Source organism: Palaemon carinicauda, chromosome 3 (assembly GCF_036898095.1).
Source record: "Palaemon carinicauda isolate YSFRI2023 chromosome 3, ASM3689809v2, whole genome shotgun sequence".
In the NCBI taxonomy this organism is placed as follows: domain Eukaryota; kingdom Metazoa; phylum Arthropoda; class Malacostraca; order Decapoda; family Palaemonidae; genus Palaemon; species Palaemon carinicauda.
In genome coordinates, this window is record NC_090727.1 from 142,022,882 (window position 1) to 142,049,991 (window position 27,110).

At 34.1% G+C, this 27,110-nt stretch overlaps 1 protein-coding gene across 1 annotated transcript in view; it reads left to right on the plus strand.

Moving 5' to 3' along the window:
- The window catches only part of LOC137634452 (metabotropic glutamate receptor 8-like), a 198,174-nt gene that overhangs the window by 139,421 nt on the left and 31,643 nt on the right, over positions 1-27,110 (plus strand). The window contains exon 4 of the mRNA XM_068366856.1: positions 26,808-26,977. Coding sequence (XP_068222957.1) covers positions 26,808-26,977 — 170 coding nt within the window. The remainder of the gene's footprint in view (positions 1-26,807; positions 26,978-27,110) is intronic.

Here is a 27,110-nt window from a genome sequence, read left to right on the forward strand (position 1 = left end):
TATTCAAGAAGCCTAACAACCAATTAATTCTAAGACAAAATGTAAATAGAAAAATAAATTATTGCGAATATATAGAAAAAGATCATAAAAAGGCGCATAAATAGTAATGAAATTCAGAAAAAACAAGGCAACGTTGAATGGTGCTTTAGAGGTAGTGTGTGTGTGTGTTTGCATTTATCTTATACTAAATTATCTTAGTAACGTCATTTCGTCGTACTTGTAAAGTTTTCACCTGATTATCGACGATAATTAATATATCATGAGAAAATCATCTTATTTACGAAAGTTAAAACTATCCAAAGAAGTTATTAATTTCATGTAAAGATACTGAGCAACAACTTTCATGAAATTTGACGTGTTGCCCCCCCCCCCAAAAAAAAAAAAAAAACTTATAATGAATACCAGCGTTGCATGAAAGTATTTATTCAAGTATTGTGCTCAAAGAAGAAAATCCTCTGAAAATTTACCGAGTTTCCTAATGACTTTCTGCCGCGTTTTAAAACTACATCGTCGGCTTAACCATTTACCGCTAGTCATGTTGATCCCATTAAAATTCTTTGGCGTCAATATTAGGCTTTTATCAAAGTTGATCCTTCAAACCTCTCTCTCTCTCTACTCATCCTAGATTTCCAATTACGCTATATTATCTCTCTCTCTCTCTCTCTCTCTCTCTCTCTCTCTCTCTCTCTCTCTCTCTCTTGCTAGGCCTACTCACCCTAGATTCTCAATTACGTCTCTCTAGGAAGCCTTAAGTACTTTTCCTACACACACAGAATATCATATTTTTTTCATCTCTCTCTCTCTCTCTCTCTCTCTCTCTCTCTCTCTCTCTCTCTCTCTCTCCCTCTCTAAAGCCTATTTTATTTATCTTACATTAACAGAACACCATATATTCTCTCTCTCTCTCTCTCTCTCTCTCTCTCTCTCTCTCTCTCTCTCTCTCTCTCTCTCTTCTGATCGGCAAATCATTCCAAAACGCCAAGTTTCCCTTTACACCATCGTCTTTCTTCTCGTTTCTTTACTATAAAAAATCCTTTTTTTCAGCCTTCCCTCTTCTTCTTTCTGAAAACTCCAGCCAATGTTCTATGAATGCTTCTTTCATGAGCCGACTTCCGGCACTTCTTGGCTCATACGTCAAGTAGCTTCTCTTTATAACCGAAGTCTCAGACATTTCACAGCCTTACGAGGGAGGTCTTGCTTTGCCTTTCTTTCATTTTTCTTCTGGACTTTCCTCTCTCTCTCGCACGCTTATATTCGTCTTTTTCAACTCCAGTATTTCTGCGGCTGTGTAATATTTGTTGTGATTATAACCACCAGAATAATCCTTATTATGATATTATCATTTTCATCTTCATTTAAAATATACAAAACTCTTCTCTTTAAAAACACGATAAAAGTTCATGGTCACCTGTATTTGCAAAAAAAAAAAAAAAAAAAATTTTTTTTTTAAGCGAGAAATTTAAAGCATAACAAAAAGGAAACTTAGCAATTAAAATAAGCAAACATACACCAAAGACAAATTTAAGCGTAAATAAATGTACTATGAGCAAAATAAAACTATTTTGATTTTCTCGAATTCACAGTGTTTCTAACCTACCTGGATATTGTATTGACCAAAAATAACAATAAATAAATATAGCTTCAAGATTTCTGCTCTCTTCAAATAAAATCTTTGGATATTCCATTTTGCTCGCTAACGCTTTACAAATATTTGACGGGCACTCCGTTTCAAAGAAACCTTTTATTTTACATTTCAATGTAAAGATTAAACTCTTGTGAAATTTCAATTAAGCCAATATAACGCACGTTCAACTCCTCTGACTTAGATACACCATATCAAAAAAAAAAAAAAAAAAAAAAAAAAAACCCAACTTTTTCTAACACAAAAACACACGAGGGAGAAAATTCCCAACTTCTCACGTGAAAACACGTGAAGGAAAAAATCACTAGCTTCTTCTCACATAAAAACAAGTAAGAAAGAAAAGTTCCTACTTCTTCTAACATAAAAAGGCATGAAGGGAAAAATTCCCACATTCTTCTCACATAAAAAGACGTGAAGGGAAAAATTACCACATTCTTCTCACATAAAAAGACGTGAAGGGAAAATTCTCATATTCTTCTCACATAAGAAGACGTGGAGAAAAATTCCCTCATTCTTCTCATAAAAAGACATGATAGGAAAAATTCCCACATTCTTCTCACATAAAAAGACGTGAAGGGAAAATTCTCATATTCTTCTCACATAAGATGTGAAGAGAATAAATTCCCACATTCTTCTCACATAAAAAGACGTGAAGGGAAAAATCCCCACATTCTTCTCACATAAGAAGACGTGGAGAAAAAATCCCTCATTCTTCTCATAAAAAGACATGATGGGAAAAATTCCCACATTCTTCTCACATAAAAAGACGTGAAGGGAAAAATTCTCACATTCTTCTCACATAAGAAGACGTGGAGAAAAAATCCCCCATTCTTCTCATAAAAAGACATGATGGGAAAAATTCCCACATTCTTCTCACATAAAAAGACGTGAAGGGAAAATTCTCATATTCTTCTCACATAAGATGTGAAGAGAATAAATTCCCACATTCTTCTCACATAAAAAGACGTGAAGGGAAAAATTACCACATTCTTCTCACATAAAAAGACGTGAAGGGAAAATTCTCATATTCTTCTCACATAAGAAGACGTGGAGAAAAATTCCCTCATTCTTCTCATAAAAAGACATGATAGGAAAAATTCCCACATTCTTCTCACATAAAAAGACGTGAAGGGAAAATTCTCATATTCTTCTCACATAAGATGTGAAGAGAATAAATTCCCACATTCTTCTCACATAAAAAGACGTGAAGGGAAAAATCCCCACATTCTTCTCACATAAGAAGACGTGGAGAAAAAATCCCTCATTCTTCTCATAAAAAGACATGATGGGAAAAATTCCCACATTCTTCTCACATAAAAAGACGTGAAGGGAAAATTCTCATATTCTTCTCACATAAGATGTGAAGAGAATAAATTCCCACATTCTTCTCACATAAAAAGACGTGAAGGGAAAAATTACCACATTCTTCTCACATAAAAAGACGTGAAGGGAAAATTCTCATATTCTTCTCACATAAGAAGACGTGGAGAAAAATTCCCTCATTCTTCTCATAAAAAGACATGATAGGAAAAATTCCCACATTCTTCTCACATAAAAAGACGTGAAGGGAAAATTCTCATATTCTTCTCACATAAGATGTGAAGAGAATAAATTCCCACATTCTTCTCACATAAAAAGACGTGAAGGGAAAAATCCCCACATTCTTCTCACATAAGAAGACGTGGAGAAAAAATCCCTCATTCTTCTCATAAAAAGACATGATGGGAAAAATTCCCACATTCTTCTCACATAAAAAGACGTGAAGGGAAAAATTCTCACATTCTTCTCACATAAGAAGACGTGGAGAAAAAATCCCCCATTCTTCTCATAAAAAGACATGATGGGAAAAATTCCCACATTCTTCTCACATAAAAAGACGTGGAGGGAAAAATTCCCACATTCTTCTCACATAAGAAGACGTGAAGAAAAAATTCCCACATTCTTCTCACATAAAAAGACGTGAAGGAAAAAATACTCACATTCTTCTCACATAAAAAGACGTGAAGGAAAAAATACCTACATTCTTCTCACATAAAAAGACGTGAAGGAAAAAATACCCACATTCTTCTCACATAAAAAGACGTGAAGGAAAAAATACCTACATTCTTCTCACATAAAAAGACGTGAAGGAAAAAATACCCACATTCTTCTCACATAAAAAGACGTGAAGGAAAAAAAACCTACATTCTTCTCACATAAAAAACACGTGAGGGAAAAAATACCCACATTCTTCTCACATAAAAAGACGTGAAGGAAAAAATACCTACATTCTTCTCACATAAAAAGACGTGAAGGAAAAAATACCCACATTCTTCTCACATAAAAAGACGTGAAGGAAAAAAAACCTACATTCTTCTCACATAAAAAACACGTGAGGGAAAAAATACCCACATTCTTCTCACATAAAAAGACGTGAAGGAGAAAATACCTACATTCTTCTCACATAAAAAGACGTGAAGGAAAAAATACCTACATTCTTCTCATAAAAAAAACGTGAAAAAAATACCCACTTTCTTCTCACATAGGCTAAAAAGACGTGAGGGAAAAAATACCCCGTTTCTTCTCACATAAAACACGTGAGGGAGAAAATTCCCTGCTTCTCATTTAAAAACTCGCGAAGGAAACAATTCCCAGATTCTTCTCACTTAAAGACACACGAGGAAAAAAAATTCCCAGCTTCATCTCACGTAAAAATACGTGAAGGAAAAAAATTCCCGTCTTCTCATCCAAAAAACACATGAAGGAAAAAAATAACAAATTCTTCTCACCTAAGGACACGTGAGGGAAAAAATTCCCAGCTTCTCACCTAAAAATACGTGAGAAAAAATTCCCAACTTCTTCTCACCTAACACGTGAGAAAAAATTCCCAGCTTCTTCCCACCTAACACGTGAGAAAAAATTCCCAGCTTCTCACATAAAAGCACTTGAGGGAGAAAAACCAAGTTTCTCATTAAAAACACCCGAGGGAGACTATTCCCCGGTTCTTCTCACATAAAAACACGTGAGGGAAATATTCCCATCTTCTTCCAACATGAAACCACATGAGGGAAAAAAATCCCAGCTTCTCACATAAAAAATACCTGATGGAGAAAATCCCCAGCTTCTTACATGAAACCGCTTGATGGAGATTCTCCGGCAGCGATGAAATATTACTTTTTATCGTGTTAACAATCTCCGCCTGTTCTTTTCGGACATAGCATATTCATAAGGAGAAACAGGGTAAGAGGCCAACATCAGCTCGGATTCTGCATCTTAGGACGATCAGCTTCAGTAAGGGTACTAAAAGCTTCTTTGAAGAAAATGGATGACTCGTGCAGCATGCCGATTTTGGATTCTTGCTATAAACTCCCAGATCTCTCTCTCTCTCTCTCTCTCTCTCTCTCTCTCTCTCTCTCTCTCTCTCTCTCTCTCTCTCTCTCATTAGATTAATGAACTTTTTCCCTACTCACGCTCTCCAACATTAATCAGTTTTGAATTATAATAGCCAAAATGTGAACAGAGGAGTAACGATTAAAGATATTAAAGACTTTTTTGAGACGCGAGCATTGTTATCAAGCAATTAGTATGGAAGGCACACTGGGAGAAAAATATTCAAATTTTAAATCAATATTTGCAAATAAAAAATCTTATTTTTCTAATGGGAATATATTTTATATAACCCAATGTCAAGTGCCTGGTACAAAACTCTGAGGAAATAAAAATATGTGATTTTTTTTTTTTGAAATATTAAATGTAATTTTTTATCCAGAAGAAAAAAGTCTTCGAGAAAAAAAATAACAAAAGCTATTAAAGACAACTCATGAGCGGCAGAGTCAAGGGATCGGACAGTTTCCTAGATATGATCAGCCCCAAAGCCCCATTTCTACCTAAGCTAAGACTCCCTCAGAGGATAGACATATATGGAATCACTCCAAAACATTCTTCCCCCTTCGGTAGGCCACAAGAACAGCGAGGTTGCATACACTAATGGAAACTGCCAGGGTTAGCTTGAGCTCCCGACCCACAGAATGTAAGTAGGAACGTTTCCAATATGTTAACCTTTCCTCAAATTTCTCATACATTGAGAAAAAGAGCAGGTTCGTAAGTTCCTTATACAGCGAGTCCATCAATGTCAAGAAGATGCATGGATGTAAAACAAGAATGTAACGAATGCGCTCTCCAATTCCTATGGTTTGAAATCATTAAACAAGAAACTATATAGTATCTGGCATCTTTCAATTAATACTGAACAGAAAAGTCCAATCATAGAATACCAAAGATGGTTGTACTTCCTACTGAAATCTTAGTTAGCAATATAAACCGGAGAGGAGCAGCTGTAATCTGGTGTCTTGAGGTCCTGCCATGCCTGTCATTATCTTAAGCCCCTTAACACCAAGAGGAATGGGACCACTCTGGCATAGAGATGGCTTAATCTAAACCAATTACCAACCTAAAATAATTCACTCAGCAGCAATTAAGTTTGTGAGAAGTCAGTAGGAAGGAATACTTGCTATTCTATCCCTAAGAATCATTTGTTTACATAAAATGATGTCAGTTTTGGTAACGATAAGAAATGGGAGAGAAAATTTTTGGCATTTATGGAATTACTGAACATCTACGAACCAATTTTATTATCATCATCATCATCTCCTCCTACGCCTATTGACGCAAAGGGTCTCGGTTAGATTTCGCCAGTCGTCTCTATCATGAGCTTTTAATTCAATACTTCTCCCTTCATCATCTACTACTTCACGCTTCATAGTCCTCAGCCTTGTAGGCCTGGGACTTACTCTTCCAGTGCCTTGTGGGGCCCACCTGAACGTTTAGTGAACTAATCTCTCCATCTTATATTAACAGAAAATTAATACAAATATAATCATACAGATACATAGAGTTATACTGTGTGTCTGTTTAGGAAGAGACTGTCGTAACACAGGTTCACATTTTCATTTCCATTACTGAAAATAGAAATGGCCCCGTAATAACAGCCCTCAAAAGGTCAATAGTAATCTCTAAATGTAAATATTCATTTTATCACTCATATTTCTGTAATAATATGAACTATTACCAAACCGAGCCATGTCCATTACTTGAACTTAAAAAAAAAAAAAATTCATCCTAAAAAGTACAGAAACGCTATCTATCGATTTATCGAGAGATTCTGATAAATTCAATTTTCATCCTGAGAAAGTCCAGAAACGTCATCTATCGATTTATAAACCGATTTTAATAAAATTTAATTTTCATCCTAAAATAAAAGTCCACAAACGCCATCTATCGATTTATAAACCGATTTTAATAAAATTTAATTTTCATCCTAAAATAAAATCCAGAAACGCCATCTATCGATTTATCAAGCGATTATGATAAAATTTAATTTTCATCCTAAAATAAAATCCAGAAACGCCATCTATCGATTTATCAAGCGATTATGATAAAATTTAATTTTCATCCTAAAAAAAAGTCCAGAAACGCCATCTATCGATTTATAAACCAACTTTGATAAAATTTAATTTTCATCCTAAAATAAAATCCAGAAACGCCATCTATCGATTTATCAAGCGATTATGATAAAATTTAATTTTCATCCTAAAATAAAATTCCAGAAACGCCATCTATCGATTTATCAAGCGATTATGATAAAATTTAATTTTCATCCTAAAATAAAATTCCAGAAACGCCATCTATCGATTTATCAAGCGATTATGATAAAATTTAATTTTCATCTTAAAAAAAGCCCAGAAACGCCCTCTACCGATTTTGATAAAATTCACATATTTTATACATATGTATATGGAAGTCTTCCTCTAAACATTTCAAATCGGTCTGAAATTTACTTTTAAATTTACTGGAAAAAAAAATTAAAAACCAATCTTGGCCAATATTCGGGAGCTATTGCAATGAACTTTACTACAATGAAGGTATATCATTAGGGGAACATATTTTAATACCCCCCTCCAAAAAAAAATACAAATCATTTTGTATTCTCTCGTTTTTGAAACACTGCTTGTATTCCACCCATTACGTTGTCCATTAATAAAAAAAAACATTGACCATAAAAAAATTGGTTATTTCCTCTTCTCAACGGTATCTTTACTTGAAATTTTACCTAAAAACAAATTAATCTTCACAATTGAACTAAAAAATCATGAAAAAACAGCTGTAAAGGTAAGATTTTTTGTTTCTGAATTCCCACGATTCCACGTCCATTAAAAGTAAATTTCTGAATTATGGCAAAATATCGGTTTTCTTTCCTCTTTGGAACGGTATATTTACTTCTAAAATTGACTTAAAAACAAAAACTTACGGATTTTAGTAAAATGAACGGTGAAACAGAAAAGCACCAGTAAAGGCAACGTGTTTCCTTTGCCCCCGTCTCTCTCTCTCTCTCTCTCTCTCTCTCTCTCTCTCGTCACACAGTTTTCACACTTTATATAACAGTTTCCATATAAAACATGGGAATCTTTGCATGAAAGAGTAAAAAGGTTTAACACTTACCAGGGATTAATCCCGACATCTATTTCATTTTTTTTTCTACATTCTCAGTACCATGCACACTAACCGCCCCCCCCCCCAAAAAAAAAAAATAGGGGTAAGCATTATTTGCTCAAGGCCAGGGTATTATGGGGCACCACGCCTAACAGTGTTGCTAGGTTTTAAATTAAAAGTTTATTTCATCTAAACTTGCATTTTTCAGTCCTTCAACGTTCTTTTTTTCCATTGCCGGTGCATGCTTTCTAAATTCTATATCCGAATCACATCGCTCAGCTTTCTTCTTAAGTTATTTAACTTTTATTAGGCCACATTTGTTTTTCTTGTTTTTAATTGAATTCGGCGTCAACAACCTTAGATGTCGGAAAACTCCAAATCAATCAATTAATCGATTTTCACACTAATTGCTAACAAACCCCCCATTTACTTGCATTACAACATACTTACTGACTTTGACTTCCATATAATGAATCGGCTCATGCTGAATTGTAGTTTTCAACATGTCATTCTGTGTTGATGGCAAGGCTGGCTGGCGTTGGTGAGGGAAAATGCTTGGTCCCCAGGTCCTCGACTTTTGTTACTTTAGTAGCACGAGAAAGAAGAACGAACACATTTGGTTATTTTCAAGGAGGAGTATAGAGTGCAAAAATATATAACACTAATCACTAACCTAGTTAAGACTTACACTGACGCGTCACGTGACGTCTGATCTCCCGCTGGGCAACTCGCTGCTCGGCTTTGCCACGCGACCAGTTATAGCACTGCCAGATGTATGAGCAATAAATCAAAATTAATGAATACCTAGACGAATTATAACAAAAATAACGGGTTTAATCAACATTAAAAAGTTCACTAAGCCACTCACGCTGCTCAGATTTTTAATTAAAGGGCGCTGAACTTTAAATAGCTATATGTTGTTTCTTAAGATTTTGCCATACAACTTGTCAATGTCAGCGTGATATATACCATGTCACAGGTGACATGGGTGAATTAACGCATTTTCGAGATTTTCATATTGGTCCAAAAAATGATGGTGTGTGCCTCCACTATTCAACACCCTTAATGGCTGGTTAACTACATACAATATCGTTATAAAATGGAGCAATGAAGCTATTTAACTGGCGAACGAATAAAAGTATTTTTGGATTAGCGAACTAAGTAAATTAGCGGGTGTGAACTGGCATTTAAAGACCATAAACAAAGCAAGAGGAAGGACAGGTCTGAGGCATATTTCCTACACATACACAAACATATTATATATATATATATATATATATATATACACACACACAAAACAAATGCCGCCGTTTATAGTCCACTGCAATACAAAGAAAGGCCTTAGACATTTCCACATGTCTTTATTTATGTACGGGGTTTGGCAAGTTATCACCACGCTAGGCATGCGTGTATAACGAGGTAACTACCTACTCGCCTTGCATCACAGTTATAGGGACTTCAAGTAGCAACAGTAGCCAAGTGGTTCTATTTGACCCTTATCATAGTACTGACCAGACGCAAAATTTTTTTGTTCGTGGCTATTTCCTATACACACACCCACACACACACACACACACACACACATATATATATATATATATATATATATCCGTAACTAATCCACTGCAGGGCAAAGGTCTCAAACATGGCTATCCACCCATGTCCGATTATGGTCTTCCTATGCTAGTCTACACCAACAAAGGCCTCAGACATGTCCTTATTCATGTCTGTATTTTGGCCATTTTCATCACCACGCTGGCCAATTGCTGTTTGGTGATGGTGATAGACAAACCATAATGTGCGTGTCTTGTATGTGTATACATATATGTTCTCTATGCTCATTTCTTTTCCTTTTTTCTACTTTCATTCCCCATACTCTCTCTCCATCTTATTTTTTTTTCCATTAACAGTCACGCTGAATCCATAAATTGATCTCTGGAAACTTGACATCAGTCATAATGAAACAAACAAACAAACAAACACACCCACACAAACAAGATGAAGATTATTTGTTCCGTCCGAATGCCGCTTTTGGTTTTAAGTACCTTTCAGCGTTTCACTTGAAGATCACCCGACTGGAAGGCTGTGCCATACTACCACTGCAGAAGGCTCTGGGAGAGAGAGAGAAGGAGGAGGAGGAAGCCTCTGCCAAGAGGTTTGTAGGGAGACCAGGTAGGGGCTTCTGCCATGTCTAGGGGGAAAGGGAGGATGGGGTATCGGAGATAGAAACAAGAGCATTTAGGATGTTTGGAATGAGGAGGAAGAATAGAAATGAGAACTGGGAGAATCTAGGATGTTTTTAAGGAGGGAATATCAGAATCGAGAATCGAGGTTTTATGATGGGTTTGGAGGGAGGATGGGAAGTGGAAAGGAGACTTGGCCATGTCTCTAGAAAACTACAACATCAAAACAAAGGAGGGTAGTGAAGTAGGCGCATCTGATTGCTTTGGAAGGACCTGCAGTGGCATCTCCTTGAATTGAATTGAAAGGCGGCTGTGCATGTTACTAAAAGACAACAACAACAACATCAACAACAACAACAATAACAAAAACAATAACAAAATAACATAACAATAATAGTAGTTTAATACCGGTTTGCGCCATTTTAAGGAATTTATTGGATGACATATCCAAACTTACAAATCAAATTTATAACATATATTCCTGGACGCGAGAATAAATTCCCCTTGCATACGCTGGGATTCCTACACAAACGACCACACACAAAAGTGGGTACTTCAAATTTATTATCAACATTCATAGGAATTACATAAATTTTTCTTGTCATTCTTGACCCCTAGTATTTGTTTCTACATTTAAACTTTCATTTGTACTGCTCTCTCTCTCTCTCTCTCTCTCTCTCTCTCTCTCTCTCTCTCTCTCTATGGCCTCTTTGAATCACATCTTCCTCGTGTCATCTGCTACTACATTTTCCTATTTTCGATCTTTCTCCTGTTTCATAAGGATTTTTTTTTTCTAATAGGAGAGACGAGACTGAGTAGACTACACATCAGTGGGTCATAGAGACTTTTTTTACATCAAATTTCCATCAAATATCTCTTAGGATATTCGCCCATATTCGAGAGAATAGTGTACTAAATGAAGCGTGTTCAGGGGAATAATGTGGGAAGTGAAGTGTGGTTGTACCCGCTTCAAGTTTATATGATCGTGAAGCATTACGCGGGTGGTTGACCTTTAAGAATTAATATACGAGGACAAATAATTTTATTTTACCACAGAGGATTGATGAACTCAGGATAACGAACTGTGATCAAAATTAAATATGGTCGATATAGTACTGAAAAGACAAAACACAAAGAATCTTTATAGAATTACTCATAATTCAAACAATAATGCTGGTAATAAGTTACATATCTTATAGGGCTCAGATATAATTAGTTACAACCAACTCAATGTTATATGTACGTTAAATTGATATATATTTCAAAACAAAACTTGTTATGAGGGCTTACTTTTTCATGCATGTTGAGGTAAAAATAAAACCATTCATTCTTTTATATATGTTAATGTAACTGTAACTCGAAAATATTACTGTGCTCTAGGAGTTCTAGATTCTGCTTCGGTTCAAGTCCTTTGACGGGAGTGAGATATACAAGATGATTCTAGAGTGTGTCCGTCGCGTGGCGTCATGTTACGTAATGTTAGTCCTGGGTGCTTCTCGTTTATAGAGGACAGGTGAAAATTAGTGACTATCTTGAAGAAGATAAAGTAGTTGAAAAGTTCATCTGTTTCAATATAAAATATATATATATATTTTATATATATATATATATATATATGTATATATATATATATATATATACACACATATATATATATATATATATAGATATATAGATATATATATATATATATATATGTATATATATATATATATATATATATTATATATATTTTCTGGTTATCAATTTTATTTCCCGTTAATGTTTTGTAATCTTTTTGAGTAGATTTGCATAATCTACGTCGTATACGAAAGTTGAACGTAACACTCACCACATTAAACTTATTTTTCTTATTGGTTGCTATACAGCATTTCAGTCTCAACGCCCTCAACAAATCCTTACCCAGAATTAAGAAGAGATGATTTTAAACGAAGACTTAAATCTGCAGTCTAAACTTTATTAAGCGAGAAATTTACAGCATGACAAAAAGGAAACTTAGCAATTAAAATAAGCAGACATACACCAAAGACAAATTTAACCGTGAATAAATGTACTATGACCAAAATAAAACTATTTTAATTTTGTCGAATTTACAGTGTTTCTAACCTACCTGGATACTGTATTGACCAAAAATAACAAGAAATGAATATAGCTTTGTTATGAAATGGCGAACTGCAGACCTTATGGGAAAAATGCCAGGATAGCTTATATTTTGAATAGATCCTCCTATGTAAAGAATAAATAAATATGGGAGACCTCCAAAGCAATACACCATTGATTTAATACGTATGATCAAATACGATGGAACAGGGGACTACAATAAATTTCTGAATTCAACAACATCTTCGATTTGAGACATATTCTGTGACCAGAAAAGTTAATAGTGTTCTTTTATCATGGGGCGATTAAAGAATATCAAAAGAGAAGACTAAATCATCATCATCATATACCAAGGCACTTCCCCCAATTTTTGGGGGTAGCCAACATCAACAAATGAAACAAAACAAAAAGGGGAACTCTACTCTCTACGTTCCTCCCAGCCTGACAAGGGATTCAACCGAGAAGACTAAATGCCTTTGCTTAAAAGGCAGAGCTAAAGTGTGGCTAGAGGATATCCAAGGATAGGTCCATTTCCTTTGCACAAGAAGCGTGTCTGAACTTCTGAAGGCTATCCAATAGGTAGATCCTTTTCCAATACTCAATTTATGTCACAAAAGGATATGCAACGGCTATATCTAAGGCATTACTCAATAAGTTGAACAGGCAGATATCTAAGTAGGGCTGATGGATATCCAATGGATGGACCTTTACAACTGCTCAAAAGACGTGTCTAAAGTACTGTACAGCCAAGGTTTGGTTCCTCAAGAAGTGTGGCTATAGTTTAACCATGGCTGTGTCCTTGATCTTTTCTTGATAAGCATATCCTCAAGAAGTATATTTAAAGAATACCCAAAGTCTGGGTCATTTCCCTTATCTCACGAGTTTTAGCTAACATCTAAGGACCAAGCCCTTTGATTTTATTCAAGAAGTGTGCCTACTGAAGGATACCTAAGGTCAGGTCTCGGTCATTACTCAGATACGTAATCAAAGGATATCCTGAGGTTGAGTCCTGACCCTTTGGACCAAGATAAATGTATCTTAATAAATAAAAAGTCCCGATTTAATTAATTTTTGTTCTTAATATTACAATTCACAAGTCACTGCGATATCCATTATTCAAAACGTTAACTTAAATTTTTCTAAACTGGTGTTTATTTATCAAGTAGCCTATTTTTAAAGTACAAACATTTCATTTGATTGTCAACAAAAGAGTCTGCAATTCCTTATGTAAAAGTAACAATTTGGGAAAGGCAGGTAACAATTTCCTTCATGTATAGTATGGGAAAGCTTAAATGTGATCACATAAGCGATAATACTTTCAAGTCGAATCCAATTTAACCGTATAACATAAAAGCCCTGCCCATTACTAATATACTAATATGTGGAAATTGTGGAGGATTTGTAGTATATTAATATTTCTACAACAAATATGTTAATGGCCTGGTGGTAGGAAAACGCACCAGAAATTCACGGCAATCTGGTAATTTCGGCCGAGACTAATTTTCTGAGGAAAATGAATCAATCATAAGGGTCCATATAGGGCGAACGATCATTTTTTTTTATTCTAATTCAACTACAGAATGACAATGATGTAAATGAAAGCATCCTATAAACGAAAAAAATTGATCGATGAAAGAGGCTTAATGATTTGAGGATAAGTTTTGTGTGTGTGTGTGTGTGAGAGAGAGAGAGAGAGAGAGAGAGAGAGAGAGAGAGAGAGAACAATGGTGCTAAGTTTAGAATTTTCCTCTTACAATTACGCCCTCCGAGTAAGGTTATTGTCACCCCATTGCCATAAATTACCCTAAAATAAGGCAGATATGAATATTGCTTCCATATTTATAGCTCACAATATGAACAAAAGCATTTTGGGATTTCCTCCTTACCTCATTTCTCTCTTCCCTTTAGACACTTTCCCTCTTTATCCAGGAAAAAAATCATCTTTTATGCAATTTACCAACTCTCTCTCTCTCTCTCTCTCTCTCTCTCTCTCTCTCTCTCCTTTAGGTTTTATGACTTGCACTGTCGACTCATATTTTCTGTTGTCTTGTAATTCTTATACTTTCCTCTTTTTCCCAACATTTGTGTCCAACAATATTTTCTAATTCATGTTTTGCATCATGCACGATGCAAAGATGATACATATATTCCAACTATGTATGAATGTATATGTATATATATATATATATATATATACACACACATATATGTGTGTGTGTATTGTATATATATGGACATGAACATATTGTACTGTATATATAGACACTATATATACATACAGTATATACAGTATGCATATATGATTATATATGTTTATATGAAAACACACAGTACATATGAGTGGTTATATATATATATAAATATATATATATATATATATATATGTATATATATATGTATATATATATGTATATGTATATACTGTATATATATATATGTATATATATATATATGTATATATATGCAACAACAAAAACAAATGCAGCCGTTTCTAGTCCACTGCAGGTCAAAGGCTTCATATATGTCCTTAGTCATGTCAGGGGTTTGGCCAGTTTTCATCACCAGGCTGGCCACAGCAGATTGGTGATGGTGGGAGACTTCAATCTGAACGCTCACAGCACACCAACCTCTTATTGTTAGCCCTGACTAGTACAACTTCACTCTGCATAGCGAAACAGAAACCCATTCACCACGTTAAGCTATCCCCAGTCAGAGAGGGATATACAGTATATATACAGAATATGATAATATATATATATATATATATATATACATATACTGTATATATATATATATATAAGCTATCCCCAGTCAGACAGGGATATACAGTATATATACAGCATATGATATATATATATATATATATATATACAAACATCAGTACCAATGAAACATTTGACGATATCATTCTGGTTGCCCTTTCTAGGTCAACTGTGCTATTTGAAACATTTATCATTCAACTTTTAATACTGTTATTAATTGATTTCTAGTTCAACTGTGGTATTTCCAACTTTCAACTTTTATCATTAACATCAATTGATGAACTATACTTTGGCCCCACTGAAGCTGAGCAATGGGTCCACACTGATGGCGAATGCTCGAAACACTTATATCGGTCTAAACAAATTATTTTAAACCAGCTTTCTCAGGACGAACACGTCCTAATTCCATAAATTCCCCTCGTTTTGCTTGATTTGTTCTGTTTTGTTCAAAGGAATAGCATTTCTCGAGCGACTTGCATTTGCATTCACAGTTCATATGAAGCAAAGTCAATTGCTTGGAGTCACAGAATTGGATTTGACTGACGAGTGTTCCTCGCATGAACTGCCGTAAATGTATATGTACATACACACAAACACAAATATATATATATATATATATATATATATAAGTATGTGTAAATTTTTACGAACATATACATATATAAGGAAATATACACATATATACAGTATGTGGATATATGTATACGTGTATATGTACATAACATATTTATTTTTATATATACATACATACCTATATATATATATATATATATATTCTTACAAAAACAAATAAACAAATATATATATATACACATATATACATATACATATATATCCACACACACATATATACTATATATATATATATATATATATATATATTATATATATATATATACATATATATATCCATTTGTCAGCTCTGTATATATCATACAGTCTCGTCTCAATTTCAATATCGAGGACAGGGAGAGACAGACTTCCTTCCTTTTCAATAACACGTGAGAGCCAGAGCTATCACTCAAACCCAACGCTGAATGTTTCCTTGTTATGCCCAATAAACCGTTTTTTGGGGAGGATGGCGGTGAAGGTTTCTTTACTCGTTCTTTTGTTACTCCTCCAGGGATGTTGGAAGAAGATTAGCTTTTCACACGTAGCTGTCAGTCTATCTGTCTGTCTGCAAGCTTTCATATTTTGTTGGATAATGATGAAATTTGATGATGCGTCACCTCAAAAACCATCTGGCAAAACAGATTTGAGTTATCTTACGAATCCATTTGTCAAATTATATATATTTCGAGTCAAAATGGTTATAACTCCATCAAACATACCTAAGTTCAAAGATTTACAGCAGTAGAAGTCAGTTAGTTCGCGGCAATCATCTTCAATTTCTTAGGTTTACCGAGACCATTGCTCACTTTCGATTTGCAAACAATCAGTGCGTTTAAATCTTGTTTGGTGTATCCGGGGATCTCTTCCCCCCAAAAATGCTGAGAATCAAAAGGCCAAATTCTAAAAATAAAACATCCATTTAGCTAATAGACTGCAAGTATAAAAAGGGATAAAGACGTGTATGTGTGTGCTTTTATATATTTATATATATATATATATATATATATACATACATATATATATATATATATATACACTGCATATATTGTACATACATGCAAATATATACATGAACAGACATAATTATATATATATATATCAATATACTAATTTATATAAATATAAATATATATACATATTCATATATATATATATATATATATATACTACACCAGGATTCCTTTATAATACAGACGCTGCCAGCTCTCGCAGCGAGCTACACACCTCTCTGTATCTTGATATTACGAAGCACCATCTGTGACCTACTTGGTGACTCGATTTTTGCTACACGAAAAAAAAAGGAGGTAAGGAAAATAAGAAGTCGACGAATAAAAAAAAAACAAAGAAGAGGAGATTGTCTAGGCAGCGTTAACAGTCTCTCTAGATATCATCTTAGCACCATCTCCTTTAAAACTCCGTACTCTCAAATTTATGCATCAATCTTTCTATCATATAAACTCTTCTCTCTCTCTCTCTCTCTCTCTCTCTCTCTCTCTCATCTAACTTAACTTTTAAACGTCTATTTTACCTCAAACTTCTTTGATAATCTTTTTCCTTGGATTCAGTAAAAAAAATTCTCTCTCTCTCTCTCTCTCTCTCTCTCTCTCTCATCTAACTTAATTTTGAAACGTCTATTTTACATCAAACTTCTATGATAATCATTCACCTTGGATTCAGTAATTTCTCTCTCTCTCTCTCTCTCTCTCTCTCTCTCTCTCATCTAACTTAACTTTTAAACATCTGTTTTACCTCAAACTTCTATAATAATCATTCTTTTTGGATTCTGTGAAATTATACTCTCTCTCTCTCTCTCTCTCTCTCTCTCTCTCTCTCTGAAGATTTCATTTCGAGTGAGGCTTCCAACAAGTTGCATTAAACGATAAATTACTTTTAATCAAGGACCTTAATAATGAGATTCATGATGAAAATAATGACGTGGGAAAAATGTCTACGTTAAAAACATTTAATGCTGTCCCTGTAAGTTAACCTGTAACTTGAAAAAATCCCACAATTTTGGGCAATCTAAAGTTTGCTTACACACAAACACAAACACACACACACACACACACACACACATATATATATATATATATATACATATATATATATATATACACAGTATATGTGTGTATATACATACATATATTATTTGTGCGTGCCTGTGTGTGTGTTCTTTTAAAATTACTATAAATATCATAATAAATAAAATAAATCCTTATATGTCGACCAATAAACATTGCACCCAATCTTAGTGGGAGATGAGAGAGGTAGTTCACAGAGGCAGTTCAAATATTATGCATGAAAATATTAATTTTCGTTGATCTAAAAAAGATAGGGAATGTTAAGGAAAAGATCAGGATCTAATTTCTACTGGGTGCATTTCTTTCTTGTATATTCTTAACTAGATTAGAATTTGTCTTGTAACCTAGCATGATTATCTGAATTCGATGTTAAATTCATATTGTGGTTGATATTCACATCTGTCAAATGTCACGTATGTTAATGACAAAATAGTATTCATAAATAGATACGTGTTGCAAACTCATTAATGAGCTATCATAGTACAGATGGGTTGATTTCAAGTCTAGGTAGAGATTCCTAAACTTAACAGGATAAGCAATGTGGACTTGTTATAGACTTAAACTTTAATGGCTCATTGGTAGAGTCGATTGGTGTGGATTGTTTCGAGTCCTTGCCACAGCCAGAAGCATTTATCATAAAAGAATTTTCAGTGGATACACACACACACACACACACACACATATATATAATATATATATATATATTCGCATGAATGAATTCGATATTAAATCCTATTTTTGGTTGATGTTTACATCTATTAAAAGACACGTGTTCGTGAAAAATGATCATCATGAATAGCAACAGGTTCATTTCACGTCTAAGTACAGAACTACTATTTGAAAGAACATTTGTGAAATTTCATTTCTATAGGAGAAAACATAGTTTTAGGGACAATATTGGTGAATTAATTAAATTCACGAATTTAGGTCATCACCCGGTGCTAGGGGTCAAGGAGGCCGCCTCCATTCAGTAAACCAAGTACAACTGAGGGAAATTGCTTGAGGTAACGTTGAGAGGTTGGACAGCAAGCAAAAAGCCAAAATTGTGAGTCAAGCAAAAGACCAAAAGAGACACTGATAAGACCCTCAAGTAATGCCTACAGTCCCCCGCAAGAGAGGTGCACAGGAACGTCCATAGGGAACTTCCTGATTTAGCAAAAAACTTTCAGGAAGACGAATTTTTTGGCCCGAGTTACGGCAAGTCGCTTTGCCACTTTCCACAACCATTCCTTTATCAACACGTAATTTCCCTTCAGTTTTTTCCTTGATATTCTCATTAACTGTCTCCTCAATTCAAATTTCCAAAACTTTTCTTCATTCCGGAACATTTTCTCACTTATGGCTTCTAATTCTTATTCATCCTTTTTTTCCCCGTTTGATTCGCCCTTCTCCCTCAATGTTTAGCTCAACCAGCCCACATAGCCCGAGATTGTATGATTCGTGATTTTGTTCAATTCATGTTACAATCCAGCTTTCCGGTAAAAAGGAAACACACACCACACACACACACATATATATATATATATATATATATTATACATACATGATATATCTTTAGATTATACTTATATACAATATATAAACATACATACTGTACATACATACACATACACACACACACACACACACATATATATATATATATATACTATGGATTGGATTAGATTTATGAATTTGGGTTGTAGGAGACGAGTGCCGCGGCTTATGCGGGCAATCAGTGCTCAAGTGCAACTGGAGGAACTCACAACAGTTGCACTATGAGGTGAAGATAGAAGTGGTTTGCACGACAATAAGGGGAAACACAAGTAAAGTAAGAAATAGTTATATAAGTTTCTAAATTGGAAAATTACTATACTTGTAGAGATAATAAAAATACTAGTAAAAGAAGATTATTTTTGATAAAGAAATACACCTAAGTGAAGTCCAATTTAAGATAGTAACAATAAAAATAGGAATCAATAGATAATACGCAATATTTTAAAACAGTAGTATAATCTTACATAAAGGTATATGGGGCCAAAAGAGGACACAGTATGAGTCGCCAAAAATAAATCGATATAATGTTTGTGATGTTGGTGCCTAAGTATGAAAATATGCATCAATTTAATTAATATTTGTAAGCAATTACGATAACATCACAGAGGCCAACCCCCCCCCTCCCCCGCTCCCAAAAAACTCTTTATCACTTTATATATTATATATCAGAATATACCTGAGTGAAATCCCTGCCAATTGAATGCAGGGGCTCGTAATGAAAACTAAACAAGGCGTCGAAGCAAATCCTCCACTTCTGATACGGTTTTGTCTTAAGTCTGTGATGACAGAAAACAAACCTCAATTTCAATAAATTTGTTTCGGAAGCCACTCTCGATTCAATGGGTGAAATAAAGTTTGATTCCATATATATACAATTTCACAGGTGACTTGCGTTTTAGGTACAAGACTGAAGTTTTACTCACTATAGTATCATCAGTTGTAAACTTACTTTAAAGATATATATATATATATATATATACAGGTGTATATATATATATATATATATATACATAAATATATATATATGCGTAATTTTATAAATATATTACAACCGCTTTTAAATAGCACAATTTAGAGTAGGACTAGTAGCGAGGCCTTTCCACCAAAGAAGTTTTTGAGGAAATTTCTTCTATAAAAGGCATCCTCTTCCACTAAACCTTTTTTCTTCATACCCTCCTTCACTTTATCTCACCATCTAATTCTCTGACTCTTCGACCTTTCCCACACCCCCCCCCCCCAAAAAAAAATAAAAGAAACAGGCTCCTCCCAAGCCCTCCTTACTCCCTCCCCACCATATGGTTGATAAAATAAAATATCTTTAGCAACTTCCAAAAAAGTTACGTCTCACACTTGCATGTAACATATAATACGTTTGATATAACTTCCTTTCTCATCTACATAAGATGGGTACGGGTAGTCAGGATTACAGTCCAAAATCGTTGCCGAAGCCAATTTTCATATACACATCCAGAACCCTGCAGATAGGTAACAATCAATAAGCTACGAGCAACACCAATCCTAACGCTCAGGCCTACGGACAAATATAAACGCTTTCGGTGAAGTTCTAATGAAACAACAGCGTCCAAACCCCAAATTAGGAAGCAGACAATTGTAAGTACTGTACACTGCAGTGCTATCAATGGTACTATCTTTCAGCTGACTGCTACTGACCGCCATGCTCACTTGTAGACAATTAGTTGTTCTTAAACGAACGTTCTATACATTACACTATATATTTCCTCAAAGATCTCGTGAAATGATGAACTAACATTGTAAGACACGTTACATTAACGCCTTGACAACTATAGTTAACTATTCATAATAAATGATTATTAATTATAACCTGTGGAGTTTTAACAAAAAATTATGGAACAACTCATTTCAAAATATTTTGGACAGTTATCGTTTATGATATAGCTTAATTTGAACTAGTAGGCTTCAATTTATTTTGAAAGGGTTGCCCATTCTTGCCTTCACCAAAATCGAAGATTTTGCGAAGGTTATCTACAGTATTCATCCCTGTCGTCGTTCTTTTATTTGTTCATAAGCAACTTTCCGCAAAAACTACTGTACCGATTTTGTCCAAACTTGGTATGACTCAAGGGCGAATCTGTAACACTGGATAAATTTAGTACATCAAAGTACAGGTACTCAACAGTACTTTGAAAATAATAACAATGTTAAGAAAATTGCAAATATTTTATAAGTATATTTTTTGCATGTGAACAATATTACGCAAACACTCCTGAGCCAATGTCAACGGAACTTGGTGGACATGTTGGCTATGACCCAAGGATAAATCCACCGTATTTTGAAGAAAATACATAGAAGTACGCAGTTGAGTTTAGAGCAGAATAAGACTGGCGTAGCGAAGGCATGCTCTCTATTGATTGCCCCTCTAGTTTAATATGTTCCACTTGAAGCATCGACTAATTAGAATGTCAACTAACTATTTAAGAGTAATTATAAAAAATCTAACATAATAAAGTTAGAGAAAGAAAATATAATCAAACAACCACTATGGAACAAATGGCTGCCAGTTCAAATTTCATAATCTGGCCGAGAGCGCAAAGTAAACCAAATTTTCAGGATTTTCATTTGTGGTTCTGACAATGTTATAATTACATATCAGCGTCTATTTCGCAAACAATATTCCGCGAGCACATATAACCTCATACTCAATATAACCGAAAGCTACACAAATGCTGAAGAGCGCTTCCACTGGAAATGCCGTTTCAAAGCGAATTCGGGAAAAGAAAATTAATAATACTCGTCCCGTTAGCTATCATATATCGGAAACTTTAAAATATATAATCAAATACATGGATAGGAATGTTTAATTTTTTGTTTTATTAAGGTAAACAAAAATAAAGTCCTTTTTATAAGACTATAATTGTAAACATTTAAGAATTAACTATATGCTTAACAAAGTATAGCACGCAATATTTACCTTTGACATGAGACCCGTTAGATATTCCTCATCGCAAACTTGAAAATACAAAAACCATAAAAATTACAATGTGTTGCATTATTTGTTTTATTAATGAAAATGGAAGCAAATGGTCCTTTTTATAAGATTGTAATGCTAAATATTTCAAAATTAAATATATACTTTAAAATAAATGGAACACAATATTCAATTTTGAAATAAAAAGTTAATGATTACAATTTAACCCCTCAAATCCTAATGCCATCTAATACCTAGAAATTTCGTTATAAATTACAACATTAATCTAACATCATATCTTTGTCAAAAGAAAAATTACATACTTGAAGTATAATCTTAAGATGAAATATACTTAAGTGCATAAAGGCTAGTTAATTAAAAAGAAATCCTGTATATTCTACTCAATAACGGCAAAAATATACTTTTCGTAAAATATTAGTTACTTTGAAGGATATACTAAAAAAAAACGGGGATCACATGAAACAATTTCCTTGTGAAGATGAACACAGATAAACAAGAATGACTTTATTCTTCGAGTGTATAATTCTAATTAATCTTCAAATTGAATCAACATATTTACTTATACATTAGTTTCACACGAGTTTTATTACTTGAGCTGGAATTAATATCTTTTTTTTCAAACCATGGATCAATACGACTCGCAGACTGGTGTCCTTATCTTTCCTAGGAACTCAAATGGCACCGAATCACACACACACACGTATTGCCATGATCAATAAAGTTGTACTAGCCAATGTCAACCATACTAGGCTGGTTTGCTGCGACCAGTCAGACGAAAATCTCCCACCATCAACAATCCAAATTGGTCAGCGTGGTAATGAAAATGGCCCAAACAACTTGACTAAGGACATGTCTGAGGCCGTTTTTCTACAGTGGATTAAAAACGGTTGCATTTGTTCTTGTTATAGCGTGTGTATATGAGTGTGACCCAAGTGAGCACATTTAATTGGAACTACCTCTCATGAATCAATATGGAGTGTAAATCAGCATAATATCGTGTTCAAATAGAACCAAATTTCTACCTCGCATTGGGATCGAACCTTAGTCTCTTCAAATGAAAAGGTAAGGTAAGGTAAATACCAACCATGCCACCAGCGGCTCAAAAAGATGTCGGAGCCTAAGTGCTAACTCCATTTCAGGATTTACCTGGTAAGACAAATGTCTTACAGGCCAGTGAGTTTTACCCAGCATCTCGAGCCTCGAGGTGGCATGGTTGCTAATTATCTCGCATTTCATTTAAAGAAACTAGAGTTTGATCTATATGTGAGGTAGACATTCATACACATATGTTTTTACTGTATATATGCATATATATGCATACATACACATATGTATATACTGTATATATGCATATATATGCATACATACACATATATATTCAAATATATATATATATATATATATATATATATACATACACGCAAAGAAAAGCCACAGGGAAGATGTAAAAATATGGGATTGAATCCTGACTAGTTTCCTCTTACATCTTCAAGAGGACTGATTCATTGAGAGAGATTTTCACATTATGTACGGTAAAGTAAAAGCACTCACATACATACCGATATTTGTAGAACTATATGTCAGAAAAACAAGCTACTTGTAAGAACGCAAACTTTCAGGTATTTACGTGGGAGGAGATCATATCCCATTTGGCAGGTGGCGTAGTTAAAGGGTCATTTCGGATGTCAGGTGATTTAATTTTTGGGCCTTCCAATACAATTTCTTTATACTTATATACGTTTATCTTTAATTATTTTTGGAAACCTCATCCATGTAAATATAGAAACATAGTAATACATATATACTTGCAAGCATGCAAATGCATATACAGTACAAAGATACATACACGCCCACATAAATGCTTACAGGCATATATAAACATGCATATGAACATTCCTGCACATATAACCATATATATATATATATATATATATCATCAACCGTAACTAGTACACTGCAGGACAAAGGCCTCAGTCATGTTCAACTTTCGTCTGATTATGGTCTTTCTAAGGCAGTTATAATCGCAACTTTTCTTTGTTCGTCAATCCGTCTTCTCTCTCTAACCCTGCTTCTTTTGTAATCTCTAGGGACCCATTCTATTATTGTCAATGTTCGTCAATTATCTGCCATTCTCACTGTATGTCCTGCCTATGTCTATTTATTTTTCTTTCATTATTTTAGAATATCTACTTTAGTCCACTCTCGTATCCACACACACACACACACATATATATATATATAGATATATATATATATATATATATATGTATGTATGTATATATATGTATATATATGCATACATACATACATACATACATATATATATATATATATATATATTTGTATGCACTCGTGGGTGTGTTTGTGCAAAACTGAAGTAGCTGCTTGGAGCACAATTTGCATCGTCCGTACTAAATGCATCCAGATGCATATAAGCATATCACAACAATCACTCTGTCAACACTCAACTCCATATGGAAAGCAGCATATCCCACTTCTGGTTTATGTGATAATAAAGTTTGTACGCGTAGGATTTCAGTTGTCCCACATAAAATTGTCATTCCATTTGCATATCATTATGGGCTGTAGCACGGAATCTATATGTATTGCATACTGCATATCTGGTCATATTAGAATGAGATAACAAAGATATTTTTTTTTTCTGGGGGGGGGGATTTTTTCTTCGTTTAAAATGGGCACAAGCCATTTATCTATATCGAAAGACATACTAGATGTTTAGTAGTTTTTTTACTTAATGTTACAACACATACACATACACATACACACACAAAACACACACACACACACACATATATATATATATATATATATATGTATATATATATATATATACACACACACACACACATATATATATATATATATATATGGGTGTTATATATCATATACATACAGTACATGTGTATAAAATATAGATTAAGAGTAAACATCCAAGAAAAATATATTTTATTTCTTCATTACTCACTAAGTAGTGTTCTTACTATCAATAGCTGTAAGGGACAACATTCAGGAGAGTATAACATACTTGTATAAATATACATACTAAAGGAGGATACTTGATACTCAGTGAATATGATGATACAGGCATTAAAATAATCTTAATTTCTGTTACTAATCCTGGTCTAAGACGACAGAGAATAAAAGAATTGGTTTCTTTAATTAGAAAACGTTTTAAATACCACTTCTCACCCATTGCTAAAGTTTGTGTGAAATGTAGAATGACATTCTAAAACAATTTCGGATTCAAAATTTGCTTCCTAAAATCAGTTGGACAGATTTCATGAAATTTGTAATTCGTTAGACGTGCATTGAGGAAGCACTTCTCATGGGAGTTACAGTCTTTAGATCTGTAGTTGATCAAATAGTAAAAGACAAAATTCCAGATTAGCAGGTGATTCTCTTTTACCATAATGGTTATTATTCTTTAAAAAAAAATCCCGGGATAACTCTCATTCGATTCGCCCTCTTATTTCAAATAAATACATTTTAAAATGTGGATACACAATATAATCTTTTAGATGTCCTTTTTTTTTCTCTCTCTCTCTCTCTCTCTCTCTCTCTCTCTCTCTCTCTCTCTCTTGGTATAAGAACGTTTACTAACATTTTTAGAGTAAATTCTTGACAGAGTTATTTTAACAATCATGAAAACCTACTGGAAATATTTCAGCAGAAATAAACAAGACAATTACTGCCCGAAACAATTGCCAAACGATATTACATGTGCTAATATCAATTCGTACTTCCACACCAATTATGTCAGATATGGACAAATGATAAAAAACACACAATCCAGATTGTTGTACGGAGAAATTAGCAAAAACCAGTTACAGGTAAACACCAGCTGCCACTTACGAGAGTTAAAATAAATACTAAATACATTACTGAAATGTTTTACGCTTATCCTGACAAGAAGGGTTAAATGGCTTAAATAGCTGATTGCCAATAAAGCGTTTCTCCACTAAAAGTCATGACGACACTGATTAATCGTCAACCCGAGTTTTTCTCTGTCTTTACAATCTTGACCCTAAGAGGAAATCTAAATGTTTTAAAAGCTCACGATCTTAATAATGTCACCGGAGTCCTTAACAAGCATTTGCTGCAATGAGAGTCTGGGGACGAACCTGAAATATATTGATTGTCTCCATTATTTACTTTTCAAGATGAATGCCTCGATAATTACAGGGGCTGCAAGTTAGAGATCAAGAATGATAGAGTTGTGAACTTAAACGCTTTCTTGAGAGAGAGAGAGAGAGAGAGAGAGAGAGAGAGAGAGAGAGCGAGAGAGAGATGAATCCTCCATATTATTACTACGATACCTATACTGTAATCTAAAAATGCTTGATATTACAAAATACCATTTTTGGTTTTGCGATAAATATTTTCCCATTGTGACAAAAATTGAAAAAATAATGAATTTTTTAACGTCTTTTACAGGGTATTGCCTCGTTCACCAAGTTGGCTCAACAGTCCGGGATATGCATAGCTGCTGTGGAGCGAATTCAAAGAATCACCAAACCTGAAGACTTCGATCTTATTATCGAAAGACTTTCCACCAAACCACAGGCGAGGGTTGTGATCATGTTCGTTGACGAGGACAATACAAGGTAAGTCACCCCTTGTCTCAGCTCATTTTCTAAGACTGCTTGCAGTTGACTCCGTTTTCTTTCTTGCTTAATTACTTGGTCCTAGGTATAGATGAATTTTACTGTAATTAGCTTGGGAAAAGTTCGTTATATT